The sequence below is a fragment of the Oncorhynchus clarkii genome, chromosome 2 (genome assembly GCF_045791955.1).
Source record: "Oncorhynchus clarkii lewisi isolate Uvic-CL-2024 chromosome 2, UVic_Ocla_1.0, whole genome shotgun sequence".
In the NCBI taxonomy this organism is placed as follows: Eukaryota; Metazoa; Chordata; class Actinopteri; order Salmoniformes; family Salmonidae; genus Oncorhynchus; species Oncorhynchus clarkii.
In genome coordinates, this window is record NC_092148.1 from 2,089,214 (window position 1) to 2,113,671 (window position 24,458).

Here is a 24,458-nt window from a genome sequence, read left to right on the forward strand (position 1 = left end):
TTATACTTATTCTGGGTGAAGCCAATTAGCCCACCGAAGACATTCTTTTAAAAAGTATACAAATAAAACTATATAACAATATAACACTATGGAACACTATAACAATATGGAACACTATAACAATATGGAACACTAGAACAATATGGAACACTATAACAATATGGAACACTATAACAATATGGAACACTAGAACAATATGGAACACTATAACAATATGGAACACTAGAACAATATGGAACACTATAACAATATGGAACACTAGAACAATATGGAACACTATAACAATATAGAACACTATAACAATATGGAACACTATAACAATATGGAACACTGTAACAATATAGAACACTATAACAATATGGAACACTAGAACAATATGGAACACTATAACAATATGGAACACTAGAACAATATGGAACACTATAACAATATGGAACACTAGAACAATATGGAACACTATAACAATATAGAACACTATAACAATATGGAACACTGTAACAATATAGAACACTATAACAATATGGAACACTGTAACAATATAGAACACTATAACAATATGGAACACTAGAACAATATGGAACACTAGAACAATATGGAACACTAGAACAATATGGAACACTAGAACAATATGGAACACTATAACAATATAGAACACTATAACAATATGGAACACTGTAACAATATAGAACACTATAACAATATGGAACACTAGAACAATATGGAACACTAGAACAATATGGAACACTAGAACAATATGGAACACTAGAACAATATGGAACACTAGAACAATATGGAAGAAAATGAAATGTATTCAACAAGAACCAATATCCCTCCCTAAAAACACAACCTTCTGGAACAATCCTTGGAGAGCTTTTCAGAATCCACTGATAAATTGGTTACACATGGAAAACTAAAGCATGGAAACCATACATTACTTGGTAATAGGAAATACATGTATTTCCATGACTGCATTAAAAAAGCGATTTTGGATTGATCAATGTAGATATTTTCAAATACATGAAACTTAAACGTTTTATATCACAAAATGTCGATGTGAAATCTTTTGGACATCAGAACAATCTTGAGGGAATCGTATTTGAGTCAAGTTTGCAGGGCAGTCTGGAGGTGGAGGGGTGGGGGGTGAGCAGGGGGGTCTGGAGGTGGAGGGGTGGTGGGTGAGCAGGGGGGTCTGGAGGTGGAGGGGTGGTGGGTGAGCAGGGGGGTCTGGAGGTGGAGGGGTGGTGGGTGAGCAGGGGGGTCTGGAGGTGGAGGGGTGGGGGGTGAGCAGGGGGGTCTGGAGGTGGAGGGGTGGGGGGTGAGCAGGGGGATCTCGGGGGGGGGGTCGTTTGTATGGGTATGATCTGTATTGTTTAAAGAATATCTCCTGATAATGTCCACTGAAACTGACACATTTCACCCACATGCAGGCACGCTCGTACGCGTACACAAACGCACACCTTACTGGGATGGCATCACTGTCAGAGACACCTTTGATTGGCAGATGTGAATATCAGGGTTGTTGTCATCAGCAGTCTCTCCCATACCAAGGTATGGAAACAGTCTCTCAGTAAATGTGTCTTTATAAGTGGAGCTTAGTGTGTCTTTGGGGTCGTAGAAGGACACCTTCCCCTCCCTGTCGTAGTTCAGCTGCACTCTGATCCTCTGGGATGTCCTCTTCAGACTGATGATGTCACCTCCCTGTCGTAGTTCAGCTGCACTCTGATCCTCTGGGATGTCCTCTTCAGACTGATGATGTCACCTCCCTGTTGTAGTTCAGCTGCACTCTGATCCTCTGGGATGTCCTCTTCAGACTGAGGATGTCTCCTCCCTGTCGTAGTTCAACTGCACTCTGATCCTCTGGGATGTCCTCTTCAGACTGATGATGTCACCTCCTCCTTCTTTAATGGTACCATTCTGCTGCTCTATACAACAGATCCCATCCTGTGGTGATGCACACCCCTTCCCCTTCCTGTCAAGGGACTCTTTAGCCACACCCTCTTTAGCCACAGACCACACTCTCTCACAGTGACTGTGGTCCCCCACCCTCCACTTCCCAGCTGTGTTTCCCTGAGCTGAACCCCTCAGATCCCAGAACATCTATAATACTTCATGAATCTCTCTGGGTTGTCAGGGAGCTGCTGTTTAGTGCCTGTGTATCTCAGTGGTCAGATCATCAGACAGAGAAAGCCAGGGGGAAGCAGCGTTGGGGTCCAGAATCACAGGAGTGTATGTGAGGATCCCCTGCATCTTCTCCCAGACTCTGGACTGCAGGTTGCCCAGGTGTTTGGCCTCGTCTATCAGAACTTCTGAGACCAGCTGTGGATCCAGCAGTGTGTACTGGGATCTTTCCTTTGTGGTCCTGAAGTTCTGCAGGAATGAGATGTCTTCATCTTTCAGCTCCTCCTCTATGGTTCTGATTGAGTCTGAAAGTGATGATGTCTTTCTCTCTTCAATCTTCTTCTTCATCAATCTGACTCTTCTGCTTATCTTCCTCCCTCAGTGCAGCTAGCCTGGCCTCCTCTTCCTCCCTCAGTGCAGCTAGCCTGGCCTCCTCTTCCTCCCTCAGTGCAGCTAGCCTGGCTGCCTCTTCCTCCCTCAGTGCAGCTAGCCTGGCCTCCTCTTCCTCCCTCAGTGCAGCTAGCCTGGCTGCCTCTTCCTCCCTCAGTGCAGCTAGCCTGGCCTCCTCTTCCTCCCTCAGTGCAGCTATCCTTTCTGCCTCTTCATCTCGTAGAAACTGGTGAAGCTTCTCAAACTCTTTCCTAATCTGTTTCTCTGTGTGCTGGACCTGACTCTTCATGTGCCCTGCTGTTTCATTAAAGGTTAAACTCTCTGACTCCTCTCTTCTACCTCAGACCCAGCTGAAGCTCTCTGACTCCCCTCTTCTACCTCAGACCCAGCTGAAGCTCTCTGACTCCCCTCTTCTACCTCAGACCCAGCTGAAGCTCTCTGACTCCCCTCTTCTACCTCAGACCCAGCTGAAGCTCTCTGACTCCCCTCTTCTACCTCAGACCCAGCTGAAGCTCTCTGACTCCCCTCTTCTACCTCAGACCCAGCTGAAGCTCTCTGACTCCCCTCTCTTCTACCTCAGACCCAGCTGAAGCTCTCTGACTCCCCTCTTCTACCTCAGACCCAGCTGAAGCTCTCTGACTCCCCTCTTCTACCTCAGACCCAGCTGAAGCTCTCTGACTCCTCTCTTCTACCTCAGACCCAGCTGAAGCTCTCTGACTCCCCTCTCTTCTACCTCAGACCCAGCTGAAGCTCTCTGACTCCTCTCTTCTACCTCAGACCCAGCTGAAGCTCTCTGACTCCCCTCTTCTACCTCTGACCCAGCTGAAGCTCTCTGACTCCTCTCTTCTACCTCAGACCCAGCTGAAGCTCTCTGACTCCCCTCTTCTACCTCAGACCCAGCTGAAGCTCTCTGACTCCTCAGACCCAGCTGAAGCTCTCTGACTACCTCAGACCCAGCTGAAGCTCTCTGACTCCCCTCTCTTCTACCTCAGACCCAGCTGAAGCTCTCTGACTCCTCTCTTCTACCTCAGACCCAGCTGAAGCTCTCTGACTCCCCTCTTCTACCTCTGACCCAGCTGAAGCTCTCTGACTCCTCTCTTCTACCTCAGACCCAGCTGAAGCTCTCTGACTCCTCTCTTCTACCTCAGACCCAGCTGAAGCTCTCTGACTCCCCTCTTCTACCTCAGACCCAGCTGAAGCTCTCTGACTCCCCTCTCTTCTACCTCAGACCCAGCTGAAGCTCTCTGACTCCCCTCTTCTACCTCTGACCCAGCTGAAGCTCTCTGACTCCCCTCTCTTCTACCTCAGACCCAGCTGAAGCTCTCTGACTCCCCTCTCTTCTACCTCTGACCCAGCTGAAGCTCTCTGACTCCCCTCTCTTCTACCTCAGACCCAGCTGAAGCTCTCTGACTCGTCTCCTGTAAGAAGGCCTCACACAGGTTCTTCAGAGCCAGGTTACAGGGAGGTTCAATCATAGGACATCTTCTCCTACAAACTGGACATTCCCGTGGTTCCTTCTGTTTCCAGCATAATTCCACACAGGCTTTATAAAAGCTGTGGCTACAGGACAGAATGACAGGATCTCTGAAGATGCCACAGCAGACAGGACATGAGAAATCCTCCTCGGGAAGAGAACGTTTGGAGGCCATTTTCTCACACAGTGCCACTCCCTGTTACGTAACAACTTCTGAAGAATACGTTCAGTTTCTCTCGACAATTTCCTCTTTTCAAGAGAAAGTAATCCACTGAAATACAGTCCTACGTCCACAATATCCACCCAACAGTGAAGCTACACACGGAGATGACAGTTCTGATGATGATACGTCCTCCTAATCTCTCTCTCTCTCTCTCTTACCATGTAAATTCAAATGTTGTGGATCCAACAGAGCTGAACACCAGAGAGATTAATGTTACAGTACTGATCTTTACTCAGCTTTACCCTCTGACCTGCACTTTACCCTCTGACCTGCACTTTGCCCTCATCATGTGAGCCAAAGGCAGGGTTTACAGGTAACCAGGAGTGGGTACAACCCTGATCAGCCAATCAGAGGTGTCCCTAACAGCGATGACTGTTATCAAGGAACCTTACGTCATCCAATAAGGATTGGTTCAACTTCCTGATTTGTGTAGCAGGAAGAGAACGATCTGAATGCAGGCGTTATGGGGTAACAGTTTTTAATGCCTTAGCAAAACAGCTATCCATCCCTCTCCTCCCTCTATCCCATGCCAGCAGCATACCACTGCTGGCTTGCTTCTGAAGCTAAGCAGGGTTGGTCCTGGTCAGTCCCTGGATGGGAGACCAGATGCTGCTGGAAGTGGTGTTGGAGGGTCAGTAGGAGGCACTCTTTCCTCTGGTCTAAAAAAATTAATATATATCCCATCACCCCAGGGCAGTGATTGGGGACACTGCCCTGTGTAGGGTGCTGTCTTTCGGATGGGACGTTAAACAGGTGTCCTGACTCTCTGAGGTCAATAAACATCCCATGGCACTTATTGTAAGAGTAGGGGTGTTAACCCCGGTGTCCTGGCTAAATTCCCAATCTGGCCTTCATACCATCATGGACACCTTTTTACAATTGGCTCATCCCCAGTTTACAATTGGCTCATTCATCTCCTCTCCTCTGTAACTATTCCCCAGGTCGTTGCTGTAAATGTGTTCTCAGTCAAATTAACTGGTAAAATAAGAGTTTAAAAATCTATAAATATATTATTTCCTCCTCCCTTCATCATTCTCCCTCCTCTGTCACTCACCCAGCCCTAGGGTGTGTACAAATAAACAAGGTGTGTACACACTCTCTCTCACACACACCAACAATCTGCCAATCCTGTTTCTCCCTCCCCTACAGTTTTCACCTCTCTCTCTGTCTCTGTCTGTCTCTCTCTCTCTCTCTCTCTCTCTCTGTCTCACACACATCAACAATCTGCCAATCCTGTTTCTGCCTCCCCTGCAGTTTTCACCTCTCTCTCTGTCTCACACACATCAACAATCTGCCAATCCTGTTTCTCCCTCCCCTACAGTTTTCACCTCTCTCTCTGTCTCTGTCTGTCTCTCTATCTCTCTCTCTCTCTCTGTCTCACACACATCAACAATCTGCCAATCCTGTTTCTGCCTCCCCTGCAGTTTTCACCTCTCTCGCTGTCTCACACACATCAACAATCTGCCAATCCTGTTTCTCCCTCCCCTACAGTTTTCACCTCTCTCTCTGTCTCTCTGTCTCTCTCTCTCTCTGTCTCACACACATCAACAATCTGCCAATCCTGTTTCTGCCTCCCCTGCAGTTTTCACCTCTCTCTCTGTCTCACACACACACACACATCAACAATCTGCCAATCCTGTTTCTGCCTCCGCTGCAGTTTTCACCTCTCTCTGTCTCTCATACATTCACAAGCTGATCCTGGGACAGAGCTCTTTTCACACCCTTGGAACTCAACACTGAGATGTCTATCCACTTCACAGCCCCCTACACTGAAACGCCCACCGCTCTGCTCTCACAGACAGGGGAAGAGATTTAACATTTTGCATGGTTGCTTAGCCAGTCAGTTCCGTGAATTAACCTGAATATATATATATATATATATATATATATATATATATATATATATATATATATATATATATATATATATATATATATATACTTCCAAAGTTAAGGAAACAGTCAACTTTGGTTAGAATAGTCCTGTGAGCAATTTTCGATCTCCAAATTACAGGAGGAGAAGAGTCAATTCCTTGGGCTACATGATGATGGCCATCCGTCAGCTGACATTTGACCCCAGATGCATCACTCTTTAGGAGGTCACTGAGGTCAGGCAGCACAGTAAAACTCTGACTCTGCTCTGCTGAATGTAATGTCAGCCTGGACTGCCCTTGTTGATGTTAGTGTATTGATATCAGTGTCAGATTCAATGGGTTGGAAGGCTTCTCTCTAGATTCAAATCAAATCAAATGTATTTATATAGCCCTTCGTACATCAGCTGATATCTCAAAGTGCTGTACAGAAACCCAGCCTAAAACCCCAAACAGCAAGCAATGCAGGTGTAGAAGCACGGTGGCTAGGAAAAACTCCCTAGAAAGGCCAAAACCTAGGAAGAAACCTAGAGAGGAACCAGGCTATGTGGGGTGGCCAGTCCTCTTCTGGCTGTGCCGGGTGGAGATTATAACAGAACATGGTCAAGATGTTCAAATGTGCATAAATGACCAGCATGGTCGAATAATAATAAGGCAGAACAGTTGAAACTGGAGCAGCAGCACAGTCAGGTGGACTGGGGACAGCAAGGAGTCATCATGTCAGGTATTCCTGGGGCATGGTCCTAGGGCTCAGGTCCTCCGAGAGAGAGAAAGAAAGAGAGAATTAGAGAGAGCATATGTGGGATGGCCAGTCCTCTTCTGGCTGTGCCGGGTGGAGATTATAACAGAACATGGCCAAGATGTTCAAATGTTCATAAATGACCAGCATGGTCGAATAATAATAAGGCAGAACAGTTGAAAGAAACTGGAGCAGCAGCACGGCCAGGTGGACTGGTGACAGCAAGGAGTCATCATGTCAGGTAGTCCTGGGGCATGGTCCTAGGGCTCAGGTCCTCCGAGAGAGAGAAAGAGAGAATTAGAGAACACACACTTAAATTCACACAGGACACCGAATAGAACAGGAGAAGTACTCCAGATATAACAAACTGACCCTAGCCCCCCGACACATAAACTACTGCAGCATAAATACTGGAGGCTGAGACAGGAGGGGTCAGGAGACACTGTGGCCCCATCCGAGGACACCCCCGGACAGGGCCAAACAGGAAGGATATAACCCCACCCACTTTGCCAAAGCACAGTCCCCACACCACTAGAGGGATATCTTCAACCACCAACTTACCATCCTGAGACAAGGCTGAGTATAGCCCACAAAGACCTCCGCCACGGCACAACCCAAGGGGGGGGGGGGGGGGGGGGGCACCAACCCAGACAGGATGACCACATCAGTGAATCAACCCACTCAGGTGACGCACCCCCTCCAGGGACAGCATGAGAGAGCCCCAGTAAGCCAGTGACTCAGCCCCTGTAATAGGGTTAGAGGCAGAGAATCCCAGTGGAAAGAGGGGAACCGGCCAGGCAGAGACAGCAAAGGCGGTTCGTTGCTCCAGAGCCTTTCCGTTCACCTTCCCACTCCTGGGCCAGACTACACTCAATCATATGACCCACTGAAGAGATGAGTCTTCAGTAGAGACTTAAAGGTTGAGACCGAGTTTGCGTCTCTGACATGGGTAGGCAGACAGTTCCATAAAAATGGAGCTCTATAGGAGAAAGCCCTGCCTCCAGCTGTTTGCTTAGAAATTCTGGGGACAATTAGGAGGCCTGCGTCTTGTGACCGTAGCGTACGTGTAGGTATGTACGGCAGGACCAAATCAGAGAGATAGGTAGGAGCAAGCCCATGTAATGCTTTGTAGGTTAGCAGTAAAACCTTGAAATCAGCCCTTGCTTTGACAGGAAGCCAGTGTAGAGAGGCTAGCACTGGAGTAATATGATCAACTTTTTTGGTTCTAGTCAGGATTCTAGCAGCCGTATTTAGCACTAACTGAAGTTTATTTAGTGCTTTATCCGGGTAGCCGGAAAGTAGAGCATTGCAGTAGTCTAACCTAGAAGTGACAAAAGCATGGATTAATTTTTCTGCATCATTTTTGGACAGAAAGTTTCTGATTTTTGCAATGTTACGTAGATGGAAAAAAGCTGTCCTTGAAATGGTCTTGATATGTTCTTCAAAAGAGAGATCAGGGTCCAGATTAACGCCGAGGTCCTTCACAGTTTTATTTGAGACGACTGTATAACCATTAAGATTAATTGTCAGATTCAACAGAAGATCTCTTTGTTTCTTGGGACCTAGAACAAGCATCTCTGTTTTGTCCGAGTTTAAAAGTAGAAAGTTTGCAGCCATCCACTTCCTTATGTCTGAAACACATTCTTCTAGCAAGGGCAATTTTGGGGCTTCACCATGTTTCATTGAAATGTACAGCTGTGTGTCATCCGCATAGCAGTGAAAGTTAACATTATGTTTTCGAATAACATCCCCAAGAGGTAAAATATATAGTGAAAACAATAGTGGTCCTAAAACGGAACCTTGAGGAACACCGAAATTTACAGTTGATTTGTCAGAGGACAAACCATTCACAGAGACAAACTGATATCTTTCCGACAGATAAGATCTAAACCAGGCCAGAACTTGTCCATGTAGACCAATTTGGGTTTCCAATCTCTCCAAAAGAATGTGGTGATCGATGGTATCAAAAGCAGCACTAAGGTCTAGGAGCACGAGGACAGATGCAGAGCCTCGGTCCGATGCCATTAAAATGGGGGAAATAGAGGTATGGTAACCAGAAAAGGATTACTGTGAAACTACATCCTGTCCTCACTGAACTGAACAGACCATATGATTACTGTGAAACCACATCCTGTCCTCACTGAACTGAACAGAAGATATCGGACATCACTAATGATGTGTAGTGCATGTTAGAACCATTATTCAGTGTTCTATTCTCAGTGTTCTATTCTCAGTGTTCAATTCTCAGTGTTCTATTCTCAGTGTTCTATTCTCAGTGTTCTATTCTCAGTGTTCTGTTCTCAGTGTTCTGTTCTCAGTGTTCTATTCTCAGTGTTCTATTCTCAGTGTTCTATTCTCAGTGTTCTATTCTCAGTGTTCTGTTCTCAGTGTTCTATTCTCAGTGTTATGTTCTCAGTGTTATGTTCTCAGTGTTCTATTCTCAGTGTTCTAACTCTTATTTGTCAAACAACTGGAGATTGATTTGTAGACAGAGTACCCTCTTTGCAGATCAGTCAGATTACCTACAGTAGTAGTGGGTAATGGTTCAAGGATAGAGATGTTTGTTTGTTTAAATCTGTATTACCCATCAGTCTCTCCTCACATCATTACCCCATCACAGTCTCTCACATCATTACCCCATCACAGTGTCTCTCTTCACATCATTACCCCATCAGTGTCTCTCCTCACATCATTACCCCATCACAGTCTCTCACATCATTACCCCATCACAGCCTCTCACATCATTACCCCATCACAGCCTCTCACATCATTACCCCATCAGTGCCTCTCACATCATTACCCCATCACAGTGTCTCTCTTCACACCATTACCCCATCACAGTGTCTCTCTTCACATCATTACCCCATCACAGTGTCTCTCCTCACATCATTACCCCATCACAGTGTCTCTCCTCACATCATTACCCCATCACAGTGTCTCTCCTCACATCATTACCCCATCACAGTGTCTCTCCTCACATCATTACCCCATCACAGTGTCTCTCTTCACATCATTACCCCATCACAGTGTCTCTCCTCACATCATTACCCCATCACAGTGTCTCTCCTCACATCATTACCCCATCACAGTGTCTCTCTGGGGACAGAGCTAGCCTATCACAGTCTCTCTGGGGACAGAGCTAGCCTATCACAGTCTCTCTGGGGACAGAGCTAGCCTATCACAGTCTCTCTGGGGACAGAGCTAGCCTATCACAGTCTCTCTGGGGACAGAGCTAGCCTATCACAGTCTCTCTGTGGACAGAGCTAGCCTATCACAGTCTCTCTGTGGACAGAGCTAGCCTATCACAGTCTCTCCGGGGACAGAGCTAGCCTATCACAGTCTCTCCGGGGACAGAGCTAGCCTATCACAGTCTCTCTGGGGACAGAGATAGCCTATAAGGGAGGGTGTGGGAGTGGAGGACAAGCTGCTGTGTTTTATAAAAAGGATTCTACTGGCTTTCTATACACCATAATAATGAAGACGGTTTCCATATCAGGGCTACTGGGTTTATATACACCATAATAATGAAGACTGTAGCCATATCAGGGCTACTGGGTTTCTATACACCATAATAATGAAGACTGTAATCATATCAGGGCTACTGGGTTTATATACACCATAATAATGTAGACATATCAGGGCTACTGGGTTTATATACACCATAATAATGTAGCCATATCAGGGCTACTGGGTTTATATACACCATAATAATGAAGACTGTTTCCATATCAGGGCTACTGGGTTTCTATACACCATAATAATGAAGACTGTAATCATATCAGGGCTACTGGGTTTATATACACCATAATAATGTAGCCATATCAGGGCTACTGGGTTTCTATACACCATAATAATGTATCCATATCAGGGCTACTGGGTTTCTATACACCATAATAATGAAGACTGTTTCCATATCAGGGCTACTGGGTTTCTATACACCATAATAATGAAGACTGTTTCCATATCAGGGCTACTGGGTTTATATACACCATAATAATGTAGCCATATCAGGGCTACTGGGTTTCTATACACCATAATAATGAAGACTGTAACCATATCAGGGCTACTGGGTTTCTCGCCTAATATCTCCTAGCTGTGACAGTATTCCCTGTATACTACACTATTGGCCTCGTTCAACACATCCTGATTGGTCACATTCTGTTTCACTGCAAGTGAAAGGAAACGGGAGAGCAGCGTTCAACTGTGGTTCACAAGGCTACTATACTATGGCCTCTCAGGTATCGTCTCTTGCCTGGGCTTACTATCCTCTCTTCTGTTTGTCTCCAGGAAAGGCAAAGATGTGCCTCCATCCTTCAAGCACTTCTTCAGCAGCGCCGTGGCCCTCAGCTGCATCAACCTTTCAGGAACCAAACTCCCTCCAGAGGCCTTGAAGTGAGCAGACTAACCATGCTCCCTCTGTCTCTGTCTGTCTCTGTCTGTCTTTGTCTCATCTCTCTGTATTTCTCTCCTCTCTCTGTCTTTCTCTCCTCTCTCTGTCTTTCTCTCCTCTCTGTCTTCCTCTCATCTCTCTGTCTTTCTCTCCTCTGTCTCTGTCTCTGACTCTGTCTTTCTCTCATCTCTCTGTTTTTCTCTCCTCTGTCTCTGTCTCTCTCCTCTGTCTCTGTATTTCTCTCCTCTCTCTGTCTTTCTCTCCTCTCTCTGTCTTTCTCTCCTCTCTCTGTCTTTCTCTCATCTCTCTGTCTTTCTCTCCTCTGTCTCTGTCTCTGTCTTTCTCTCCTCTCGCTGTCTTTCTCTCCTCTCTCTGTCTTTCTCTCCTCTCCTCTGTCTCTGTCTTTCTCTCCTCTCTCTCTGTCTTTCTCTCCTCTCTCTGTCTTTCTCTCCTCTGTCTCTGTCTTTTTCTCCTCTCTCTGTCTTTCTCTCCTCTCTCTGTCTTTCTCTCCTCTGTCTCTGTCTTTCTCTCCTCTCTCTGTCTTTCTCTCCTCTCTCTGTCTTTCTCTCCTCTCTCTGTCTTTCTCTCCTCTCTCTGTCTTTCTCTCCTCTCCTCTGTCTCTGTCTTTCTCTCATCTGTCTTTCTCTCCTCTCTCTCTGTCTCTGTCTTTCTCTCCTCTATCTGTCTTTCGCTCCTCTCTCTGTCTTTCTCTCCTCTGTCTCTGTCTTTCGCTCCTCTCTCTGTCTTTCTCTCCTCTGTCTCTGTCTTTCGCTCCTCTCTGTCTTTCTCTCCTCTGTCTCTGTCTTTCTCTCCTCTTTCTGTCTTTCTCTCCTCTTTCTGTCTTTCTCTCCTCTGTCTCTGTCTTTCTCACCTCTCTCTCTGTCTTTCGCTCCTCTCTCTGTCTTTCTATCATCTGTCTTTCTCTCCTCTGTCTGTCTTTCTCTCCTCTGTCTCTGTCTTTCTCTGTCTCCGTCTTTCTCCCCCCCCTCTGTCTCAATCTCTTCTGTCCCTCCTTCTCACTTTCCCTCTCTCTCATCTCCTTCTTTCTCTCTCTGTGTCTCTTCTCTCTCTTACGCTCCCCTCCAATATATATATTTTTCCTAATAGGAAATAGAGCTACAATAGAGAACACTTTCCTAATATTGAGTTGCACCCCCTTTTGCCCTCAGAACAGCCCAATTCGTCAGGCACGGACTACAAGGTGTTGAAAGCGTTCCACAGGGATTCTGGCCCATTTTGACTCTAATGCTTCCCACAGTCGTGTCCAGTTGGCTGGATGTCCTTTGGGTGGTGGACCATTCTCGATACACACGGGAAACTGTTGAGCGTGAAAAACCCAGCAGCGTTGCAGTTCTTAACGTGTCTGGCACCTATGACCACTCCCTGTTCAAAGGCACTTTAAGCCTTTGTCCTGTCCATTCACCCTCTGAATACATAAAATATGTCACCCCCCCCCCCCCCCGGCGCTTGAGGGCGCCTGGCTGCCCTGCATCACGCACTCCTATCATCCATTACGCACACCTGCCTTCCCTCGTCACGCCCATCAGCGATATTGGACTCACCTGGTCTCACTCGTCACCTGTTATATTACCTCCCCTATATTTATCAGTTCCCCAGCTCTGTTCCCCACTTCTGCTTTGATTGTCTTTTGTTTGTGTTTCCTGTTTGCTGACGCTGTTCCTGTTCCTGTCTCGTTCCATGTCCGTTATTTATGAAATGTTTTAGTACCTGCTTCGTCTCTCCAGCGTCATCCCATGTGACAAACAATCCATGTCTCAATTATCTCAACTCTTATAAAACCTTCTCTGACCTGTCTCATCCCCTCCGTTCACTCTGACTGAAGTGGATTTAACAAGTGACTTTCACCTGGATTCACCTGGTCAGTCTATGTCAGGGAAAGAGCAGGTGTTCCTAATGTTTTGTACACACAGTGTATATTTCACTCTCTCAGCATCCCATAAACTAGACTGGATTATTCATCCCATAAACTAGACTGTATTCTTCATCCCATAAACTAGACTGGATTCTTCATCCCATAAACTAGACTGGATTCTTCATCCCATAAACTAGACTGGATTCTTCATCTCATAAACTAGACTATATTCTTCATCCCATAAACTAGACTGGATTCTTCATCCCATAAACTAGACTGGATTCTTCATCCCATAAACTAGACTGGATTCTTCATTCCATAAACTAGACTGGATTCTTCATCCCATAAACTAGACTGGATTCTTCATCCCATAAACTAGACTGGATTCTTCATCCCATAAACTAGACTGGATTCTTCATCCCATAAACTAGACTGGATTCTTCATCCCATAAACTAGACTGGATTCTTCATCCCATAAACTAGACTGGATTCTTCATCCCATAAACTAGACTGGATTCTTCATTCCATAAACTAGACTGGATTCTGCATCCCATAAACTAGACTGGATTCTTCATCCCATAAACTAGACTGGATTCTTCATCCCATAAACTAGACTGGATTCTTCATCTCATAAACTAGACTGGATTCTTCATCCCATAAACTAGACTGGACTCGTCATCCCATAAACTAGACTGGATTCTTCATCCCATAAACTAGACTGGACTCGTCATCCCATAAACTCTACTGGATTATTCATCCCATAAACTAGACTGGATTCTTCATCCTGTAAAATAGTATTATTCATTGTTAGTCTCTATTATAAACCTAACCAATAGTGAGTCTGCCTGAAATGTATTAAACAATATTGTTGTCTTCCTTGCAGAGCTCTTCTGCTCGGTCTGGCTAGTAACCCCAACATCAAGGAAGTGTCGTTAGACCTCAGCTGCTGTGAGGTAAGAACACAGAGAGGCTACAGGAAGTGTTGTTAGATCTCAGCTGCTGTGAGGTAAGAACACAGAGAGGCTACAGGAAGTGTCATTAGACCTCAGCTGCTGTGAGGTAAGAACACAGAGAGGCTACAGGAAGTGTTGTTAGACCTCAGCTGCTGTGAGGTAAGAACACAGAGAGGCTACAGGAAGTGTCGTTAGACCTCAGCTGCCGTGAGGTAAGAACACAGAGAGGCTACAGGAAGTGTTGTTAGACCTCAGCTGCTGTGAGGGAAGAACAGAGAGAGATAATTACCTCCACCTTCCCACAGATCTGTAAAATTACTCTGTTTTGTCAAATAACGAATAAGATTGTTTTTAGGCCCTTTAGCAAGACATGTAAACACAATGTATTTAGCTTTTCAGTTGTGGAAATAGATATGAAAGACAACTTTATTAGTCAGCGTGAGATAACGACAGAGGAAAAGTGTTTTAGTTGTTTTATCAATGTACTATATATACATCAATGACCTCTTCACTATAGTCCTATATGTCAATGACCCCTTCACTATAGTCCTATATGTCAATGACCTCTTCACTATAGTCCTATATGTCAATGACCTCTTCACTATAGTACTATATGTCAATGACCTCTTCATGTCCTAATATGTAACATTAAAAACATTAGCAGATCTGCTAAAGCAAGAATCCACCTCTTGTTCTGGTCCGGATATGTGGCATTTAGCTGAATGTTCTGGTCCAGATATGTGATGTTTAGCTGAATGTTCTGGTCCAGATATGTGATGTTTAGCTGAATGTTCTGGTCCAGATATGTGACATTTAGCTGAATGTTCTGGTCCATATATGTGACATTTAGCTGAATGTTCTGGTCCAGATATGTGACATTTAGCTGAATGTTCTGGTCCAGATATGTGACATTTAGCTGAATGTTCTGGTCCAGATATGTGACGTTTAGCTGAATGTTTTTCGTCAGTTTAAGAATTCTAAAATGTGCACTAGCTTTGGCCTTGATGGTTTTTGGAGTGAACATCCCATAGCTCTGTCTGTTGTTATAGCTTCCTCCTCTCCAAATATACCTGATGAGTCTACTATAACTCTATATAATGGATCACTTGGTGAAGCAAGAGAGAGAAGAGAGAAGAGAGGAACAGGAAGGAGATTGAATAGAAATGGCTAATTATGTCACGCACTCACACACATGCATGCACAGAAACACACACACACACACACACACACTCTCTCTCTCTCTCCCCCATGCCCTAATCTACTAAAGATGTCTTTCCACAGATTCATTGAATACCACTGCAGCAGGAACCACAGTTAGCAAAATCATTTCACATTTTAAACCGCTGCTGAGCTACTAAATTATCTCTTGCCTTTCCGTCTTTGTGGGTGTAATAATGAACCATTGGTTTGAAGCAGTCTCACTGTGTGCTACAGTACTATATGTGTTCTTGACTGATTCCCAAATGGCACCCTATTCCCTATGTAAGTGCACTACTTTTGACCAGAACCCAATAGGTCCTGGTCAAAAGTAGTGCACTACATAGGAAATAGGGTGCCATTTGGGATAAATACTCTTGTCTAATTGTATGTGGATGATCTAGCCAGAGGATTGTTCCCTCTAATAGCTAGCTACTGGTCCCTGTATATCTCTGATGTGTCTTGTTGTTGTTCTCTCTAATAGCTAGCTACTGGCACCTGTATGTCTCTGATGTGTGTTGTTCCCTCTAATAGCTAGCTACTGGTCCCTGTATATCTCTGATGTGTGTTGTTGTTCCCTCTAATAGCTAGCTACTGGTCCCTGTATATATCTGATGTGTCTTGTTGTTGTTCTCTCTAATAGCTAGCTACTGGTCCCTGTATATCTCTGATGTGTGTTGTTGTTGTTCTCTCTAATAGCTAGCTACTGGTCCCTGTATATCTCTGATGTGTGTTGTTCTCTCTAATAGCTAGCTACTGGTCCCTGTATATCTCTGATGTGTGTTGTTGTTGTTCTCTCTAATAGCTAGCTACTGGTCCCTGTATATCTCTGATGTGTGTTGTTCTCTCTAATAGCTAGCTACTGGTCCCTGTATATCTCTAATGTGTGTTGTTGTTCCCTCTAATAGCTAGCTACTTACTGGCCCCTGTATATCTCTGATGTGTGTTGTTCTCTCCCCCTAATGCTGCTCTAAGCTTGGTCACTGTGTAAGTATTACCCTGACTAACTACTGATAACTACTGTTAACCCCTTGCAATAATTCCAGCTAGGGAACCTGCTGTTCTCTATCTACATATATTGTTATCCCAGCCCTATCTACATCTGTTGTTATCCCAGCCCTAGGGACGCTGCTGTTCTCTATCTACATCTGTTGTTATCCCAGCCCTAGGGAAGCTACTGTTCTCTATCTACATCTATTGTTATCCCAGCCCTATCTACATCTGTTGTTATCCCAGCCCTAGGGACGCTGCTGTTCTCTATCTACATCTGTTGTTATCCCAGCCCTAGGGAAGCTACTGTTCTCTATCTACATCTATTGTTATCCCAGCCCTAGGGAAGCTACTGTTCTCTATCTACATCTATTGTTATCCCAGCCCTAGGGAAGCTACTGTTCTCTATCTACATCTATTGTTATCCCAGCCCTAGGGAAGCTAATGTTCTCTATCTACATCTATTGTTATCCCAGCCCTAGGGACGCTGCTGTTCTCTATCTACATCTGTTGTTATCCCAGCCCTAGGGAAGCTACTGTTCTCTATCTACATCTATTATTATCCCAGCCCTAGGGACGCTGCTGTTCTCTATCTACATCTATTGTTATCCCAGCCCTAGGGATGCTGCTGTTCTGTTTCTCATATCTCATCTTGTCTCTCTATTGACAGCTCAGGTCTGGGGGGTCACAGATCCTGGAGGGATGCATCGCTGAGCTCCCCAACATCTCCAGTCTGGATATCTCTGACAACGGTAAGACAAGACAAGGGAATGCAGTTTAAAAAGCAGGGATGTATATAGGGTTGTGTGGGTGGCTGGGTATATAGGGTTGTGTGGGTGGCTGGGTATATAGGGTTGTGTGGGTGGCTGGGTATATAGGGTTGTGTGGGTGGCTGGGTATATAGGGTTGTGTGGGTGGCTGGGTATATAGGGTTGTGTGGGTGTCTGGGTATATAGGGGTGTGTGGGTGTCTGGGTATATAGGGTTGTGTGGGTGTCTGGCTGTAGGCTTTTCCTCCAGCCCAACCAACCCAGTAGTGCTGCTGACTCGACTAATATCATGATTTATTTAAAGACTGTGATTAGCTGATTGGTTGAATCGGGTGTGTCACTGCTTTGGCTCCCAGAATGCCTTTTTAGATGATTGGTTTGTGTTTCCTCCAGGTCTGGACTCTGACCTGTCCACTCTGCTGGTGTGGCTGGCCAAGAACCGATCCATCCGACACCTCTCACTGGGGAAGAACTTCAACAACATCAAGTCCAAGTACGATGGGGGGGGCGGGCTGGGTCAGCACTGGGGGCGGGCTGGGTTAGCACTGGGGGGGGCTGGGTCAGGACTGGGGGAGGGCTGGGTCAGCACTGGGGGAGGGCTGGGTCAGCACTGGGGGAGGGTTGGGCCAGCACTGGGGGAGGTCTGGGTCAGCACTGGGGGAGGGCTGGGTCAGCACTGGGGGAGGGCTGGGTCAGCACTAGGGGAGGGCTGGGTCAGCACTGGGGGAGGGCTGGGTCAGGACTGGGGGAGGGCTTGGTCAGCACTGGGGGAGGGCTTGGTCAGCACTGGGGGAGGGCTGGGTCAGGACCAACATCCTTACTGTCTGGCTGGAGATGGAAGCATTCACACAACACCTCCCTTAACAAACACACAACACATCCCTTAACAAACACACAACACATCCCTTACACTTAACAAACACACATCCCTTAACAAACACACAACACATCCCTTAACAAACACACAACACATCCCTTAACAAACACACAACACATCCCTTAACAAACACACAACACATCCCTTACACTTAACAAACACACATCCCTTAACAAACACACAACACATCCCTTAACAAACACACAACACATCCCTTAACAAACACACAACACCTCCCTTAACAAACACACAACACCTCCCTTAACAAACACACAACACCTCCCTTAACAAACACACAACACACCCCTTAACAAACACACAACACCTCCCTTAACAAACACACAACACATTCCTTACCAAACACACAACACATTCCTTACCAAACACACATACGGTTGGTTACACACCATTGTATCTCCATATTGTCATTGTTTATAGTCTTTATAAACCTCATTACCGGTTGTCTTTGTTTCTCAGAAATCTGGCCCCTGTCCTGGACAATCTGGTTCATATGATTCAGGAAGAGGAATCGGTGAGTTTTCCATCAGTATGAGTTGAATGTCATGATCAGAGAAACCCTGAGTGTCTTTCCTAGTCAACCGAGGTGGTTTCGTAACACTTAATTCAGCTGCCAGGCTACACAGCAGCAAGTATTACTGTCTGAAACGGATGTGTTGCTGCCGCTGTCTTGGTCCAGGTGTCTCTTGAGGAGACCGACGTTTTATATCAAGGAGACCCACGTGGTTAAAGGTTCAATACAGCCATTTTTATCTAAATTTCAAATCATTTCTGGGTAAAAAAATGTTTTACCTTCTTGTGATTGTTTTCAATTAAAATGGTCAAAAAGAAGCAGAAATAGCTTCTTGGCAAAAAGCAATTTCTCAAACAAGAACTTTGCTGGACTGTCTGAGAACTGAAAGCTAGCTGTTATTTTTATTTAACTAGGCAAGTCAGTTAAGAACAAATTCTTATTTTCAATGACGGCCTAGGAACAGTGGGTTAACTGCCTGTTCAGGGGCAGAACGACAGATTTTGTACCTTGTCAGCTCGGGGATTTTTACTTGCAACCTTCCGGTTACTAGTCCAACGCTCTAACCACTAGGTTACCCTGCCTCCCCTCTCTTATTGGCAGAGAGGTTTGGTACGCTCTTTCTTATTGGTCTATTAACTGGTGATGTCACCAGGCAGGCCAAAACTCCACCCCACCAAAACAGACTGTCTGTTCAAACAGCTCTTACACTAAAATGGCTTTATTATCATTTTCACAATTTCATAATGTTATTCCAACATCATAGTGTGGAAATATATATAAAACACAGGAAAATCAAATTTTTGAATGCACTGGTCCTTTAAATAAAGGTTTAATAAATACATTACAGCATGTTTCATCATTCTCTGGATCATTTCTGTACATATTACAGTAAATCCCAGCCTTCCTCTGGGTATTATCCCTGTCAACCCTCCCTCAGCCTGGGCTGCTCTGACTACAGGGGATGGTGTTATTCTGGATCTCTGCTCCGTCACTGTGTCTGGGGTGGAGGGAGAGGGGGGTTGGTAGTGGTGGGGTAGAATCACTGTGTCTGGGGTGGAGGGAGAGGGGGGTTGGTAGTGGTGGGGTAGAATCACTGTGTCTGGGGTGGAGGGAGAGGGGGCTTGGTAGTGGTGTGGGGATGTAACCTCTCTGAATGCTGTGGAGGGCAGAGTGAGGGATGTAACCTCTCTGAATGCTGTGGAGGGCAGAGTGAGGGATGTAACCTCTCTGAATGTATATTACTGCATGACATGTCAGGGTACAGGTCCACATAGAGACATCTGGCTTGGCTTCTTGGCAGACTGGGCTGAGATGGTTTAGGGTGTGTGATATCTCTCTGATATTATCTCCTCTCTGGCTCCCAGTGCCAGACAGTATGAGGAGGAGAAACAGATCCCAGTGCCAGACAGTATGAGGAGGAGAAACAGATCCCAGTGCCAGACAGTATGAGGAGGAGAAACGGATCTCAGTGCCAGACAGTATGAGGAGGAGAAACAGATCCCAGTGCCAGACAGTACGAGGAGGAGAAACAGATCCCAGTGCCAGACAGTATGAGGAGGAGAAACAGATCCCAGTGCCAGACAGTATGAGGAGAAACAGATCCCAGTGCCAGACAGTACGAGGAGGAGAAACAGATCCCAGTGCCAGACAGTATGAGGAGGAGAAACAGATCCCAGTGCCAGACAGACCCCAGTGCCAGACAGATCCCAGTGCCAGACAGTACGAGGAGGAGAAAGAAAGAATCAGTATGTCTCCAGTGAGGCGAGAGAAAACAGGAAAGACAAACACAGTGATTTCTACCCGTCTTTCTGCGTTCAGCAACAACCGTCTGTACTTCCCCACGGGCCTCGTTCAGACGACTGCACCCAAACACAACACATACAATGACATGTTGGTGGGAGGCGGCTTTGCTTTCTTCTTATAGAGAGGTAGAAATCAACGAGTTTCATTTCAATGACTGTTACATAATCGTAGTATTCTGTGTGTCTACACAGATAGAACCATAGAGATAGACAGGAAATGTCCTGGTTTTTTGGTTGCATCCCAAATCCCTATTCCCTTTATAGTGCGCTACTTTTGACCATGGCCCGTACACTCTTGGGGGAAAAATGGTGCTATCTAGAACCGAAAAGGGTTCTTCGGCTGTCCCCATAGGACATTATTTTTGGTTCCAGGTAGAACCCTTTTTGGTTCCAGGTAGAACGCTTTCCACAGAGGGGTTCTACATTGCACCCAAAAGAGTTCTACCTGGAACTAAAGGGGTTCTACATGGAACCAGAAATGGTTTTCCTATGGGGACAGCCGAAGAACCCTTTTGGAACCCTTTTTTTCTAAGAGTGTAGGGTGGGAATGTTGCATCCCTAGACCCTACTGAGTGTAGTCTACCTCCTCAGAGTTGTCCCCTTCCAGCCCCAACACGTCTCTGTGTGGGAACACGGGCAGGTCTGCAAGGGGACATCGAAGTGCCCCCTCAATTTGATCCATTTATCAGGGTTCTCACAAGGTGAGTGAGGTGCTTAAAGTACTTGAATTTAGCACTCTGAAATTCAGGTACTGGATTGCCTTGAAAGTCTGATATTTTCTCAAGTTGGTACTTGAAAAGTACTTGAATTAAAATGAGAGGAGAACAGATAATGATCAAATATGTTTAATGAAAAATATTAGAAAAATGGATTGGTCTTAATTTCCAGGCAGACAACCAATTTGTATTTCCTCATGTGTTTGGTGCTGTGGTTGCCAGGCGAGCTCATTCCACACACACTGCCACTCAGCCAGGGACAGAACTGACTGATTAGGAGCCGCCAAAACATCACATCGATAGCTAAAATGCTGGGCAAATTACAACATTTCTGGGATCTTTTATTTCAGCTCATGAAACATGGGACCAACACTTTACACGTCGAACATTATGTCACATTTCTCTGCAACAACCTCCAGAGTTTTTTGGGGGCCAATCGCCTAATTTATGGGGGGCCCGCGATATTCCGTGCTCCTCGTTCTGGTGACCGTTCTCCCGACCGGCGACACTAAAGCTGCCAGACGGAAGCAAGATGCTTTTCTGTAGCTATTAACGAATAGATTCCCAAATGTCCAATAAAAACACAGTCATTAAGCTGGAATTGTGTAGTAATGTGAATGGGACATGTGTTCACCAGTAGACATGTCCCAGAACTCTGCTCAACACTACTCATATTACAACTCTGCTCATCTCTACTCAAATTACAACTCTGCTCATCACTACTCATATTACAACTCTGCTCATCACTACTCATATTACAACTCTGCTCATCACTACTCATATTACAACTCTGCTCATCACTACTCATATTACAACTCTGCTCATCACTACTCATATTACAACTCTGCTCATCACTACTCATATTACAACTCTGCTCATCACTACTCATATTACAACTCTGCTCATCACTACTCATATTACAACTCTGCTCATCACTACTCATATTACAACTCTGCTCATCACTACTCATATTACAACTCTGCTCATCACTACTCATATTACAACTCTGCTCATCACTACTCATATTACAACTCTGCTCATCACTACTCATATTACAACTCTGCTCATCACTACTCATATTACAACTCTGCTCATCACTACTCATATTTCAACTCTGCTCATCACTACTCATATTACAACTCTGCTCATCACTACTCATATTACAACTCTGCTCATCACTACTCATATTTCAACTCTGCTCATCACTACTGAAATTACAACTCTGCTCATCACTACTCATATTACAACTCTGCTCATCACTACTCATATTACAACTCTGCTCATCACTACTCATATTACAACTCTGCTCATCACTAGTCATATTACAACTCTGCTCATCACTACTCCTATTACAACTCTGCTCATCACTACTCATATTACAACTCTGCTCATCACTACTCAAATTACAACAACATGCCTGACTTACCACTCGTGTATGTAGTAAGTAGTGAAACAAAGTATTATTGAGTAGAACTTGTAAGGTAGTGATGAATACTAAGTTGTTTTTTTTTTCTCATGAGGTCGTAGCGATATACTGCCATCTGGTGGCGACTAGAAGCAATGGCATAATATGAACAATTACAAATATATTTTAAAAATATATATATATTATTTCACCTTTATTTAACCAGGTAGGCTAGTTGAGAACAAGTTCTCATTTACAACTGCGACCTGGCGGTTCTTGAAAATAAATATTAGTTCTTGAAAAAGTACGTACTTGAAAGTCCTTGAATTTGACTTGCCACTGTCTGTCTGAACCCTGATTTATGGGATAAGAATATACAGGAAAAAAGTATATGTTTTACAGTGGCGGTTGGTGCCGTTTGAGATTAGGGAGGATGATTCATTTATTTTAACATGGCCTTATTTCTATTACAGCATATTGGATGACTGTCATTCATATTCCATTCACCCAGCTCAATGTAACATCGATAGGTTTAGGCTACTACATGATACTGTAATTTCCCCTATACCCATCATGATGTTGATACAACCTAGACTATGAATAAAAGTTTACAACGTAGGTGCACAGGTAGAGAGAAATTTGAGTAATCAAGGTGACACATTTCGCCTTCAATACTCTTGCCTACATCTAGCTGATCTAGGGTGTAGTCATTAGTCCAACAGTTGCAAACGAGAGTTTCTATTGGACAAATTCAGGTATGTTTATCCCTGTTTCATTTGCTTTCGTTTAAGAAACGTTTTTCAACGCAATGAATACACCACTGATCACACGCAAACACAGTTCGCTTTCATAGCAGCCACATTCAAGCAGCTCGTTGTATATATAATTCCTTCTTACATCTATCTACACGCTCTCCTCCTCTCACCTTTTCCCTTCAGTTGTGGACTTCAGTGCACAACACATCAGCTGTCTGTGACCAGACAAAAAAAACTTTCCAAGCTAAACCTTCATATCATGACCGCTAGCCGCTACACACAGCATACATTGTTGTCCGTCATAGTTGGCTAGAAGTACTCAAACTAACGCGTTAGTAAACCCGCTACAATCATGCAGTACAGTGTACAGTCAGCAGCAAGCAGTTTAGCAATAAATTAATAAAACCAAATGTTTACCTTGACTTGGAAGAGTTCCAGTGTTGGATAGCCATAGCCAGCTAGCTAACATAGCATCCCTCTGTGTTGGATAACCATAGCCAGCTAGCTAACATAACATCCCTCTGTGTTGGATAACCATAGCCAGCTAGCTAACATAGCATCCCTCTCTGTTGGATAACCATAGCCAGCTAGCTAACATAGCATCCCTCTCTGTTGGATAGCCATAGCCAGCTAGCTAACATAGCATCCCTCTCTGTTGGATAGCCATAGCCAGCTAGCTAACATAGCATCCCTCTCTGTTGGATAACCATAGCCAGCTAGCTAACATAGCATCCCTCTCTGTTGGATAGCCATAGCCAGCTAGCTAACATAGCATCCCTCTCTGTTTGAGCTGGGTGTTTGAGTAGGCTAAACTAGCTAGCTGCATACGCTAGCTGAGTACGTGAAAGTTAAAAAAATATATACTACGAAATATACAGAGCTTTCTCTCTCACTCACTTTCTCTCTTGCTTCTCCTTAATTCTGGAAAAAAGTTAAGTTTGGAAGAAATTAAGTTTGTTCAAAACTGTTCAACTATTGTCTTTCTCTTTGAGTCAACTACTCACCACATTTAATGCACTGCAGTGCTAGCTAGCTGTAGCTTATGCTTTCAGTACTAGATTCATCATGTTATGCACTGCAGCGCTAGCTAGCTGTAGCTTATGCTTTCAGTACTAGATTCATCATGTTATGCACTGCAGCGCTAGCTAGCTGTAGCTTATGTTTTCAGTACTAGATTCATGATGTTATGTACTGCAGTGCAAGCTAGCTGTAGCTTATGCTTTCAGTACTAGATTCATGATGTTATGCACTGCAGTGCTAGCTAGCTGTAGCTTATGCTTTCAGTACTAGATTAATCATGTTATGCACTGCAGTGCTAGCTAGCTGTAGCTTATGCTTTCAGTACCAGATTAATCATGTTATGCACTGCAGTGCTAGCTATCTG

At 44.8% G+C, this 24,458-nt stretch overlaps 1 protein-coding gene and 1 pseudogene across 1 annotated transcript in view; one reads left to right on the top strand and one right to left on the bottom strand.

Moving 5' to 3' along the window:
• Nucleotides 1–24,458, top strand: part of LOC139419375 (F-actin-uncapping protein LRRC16A-like) — a 211,833-nt gene that overhangs the window by 135,784 nt on the left and 51,591 nt on the right. The window contains exons 16-20 of the mRNA XM_071169322.1: nt 11,103–11,207; nt 13,962–14,031; nt 16,889–16,970; nt 17,381–17,480; nt 18,342–18,396. Coding sequence (XP_071025423.1) covers nt 11,103–11,207; nt 13,962–14,031; nt 16,889–16,970; nt 17,381–17,480; nt 18,342–18,396 — 412 coding nt within the window. The remainder of the gene's footprint in view (nt 1–11,102; nt 11,208–13,961; nt 14,032–16,888; nt 16,971–17,380; nt 17,481–18,341; nt 18,397–24,458) is intronic.
• Nucleotides 1,459–3,983, bottom strand: LOC139418767 (zinc-binding protein A33-like; annotated as a pseudogene).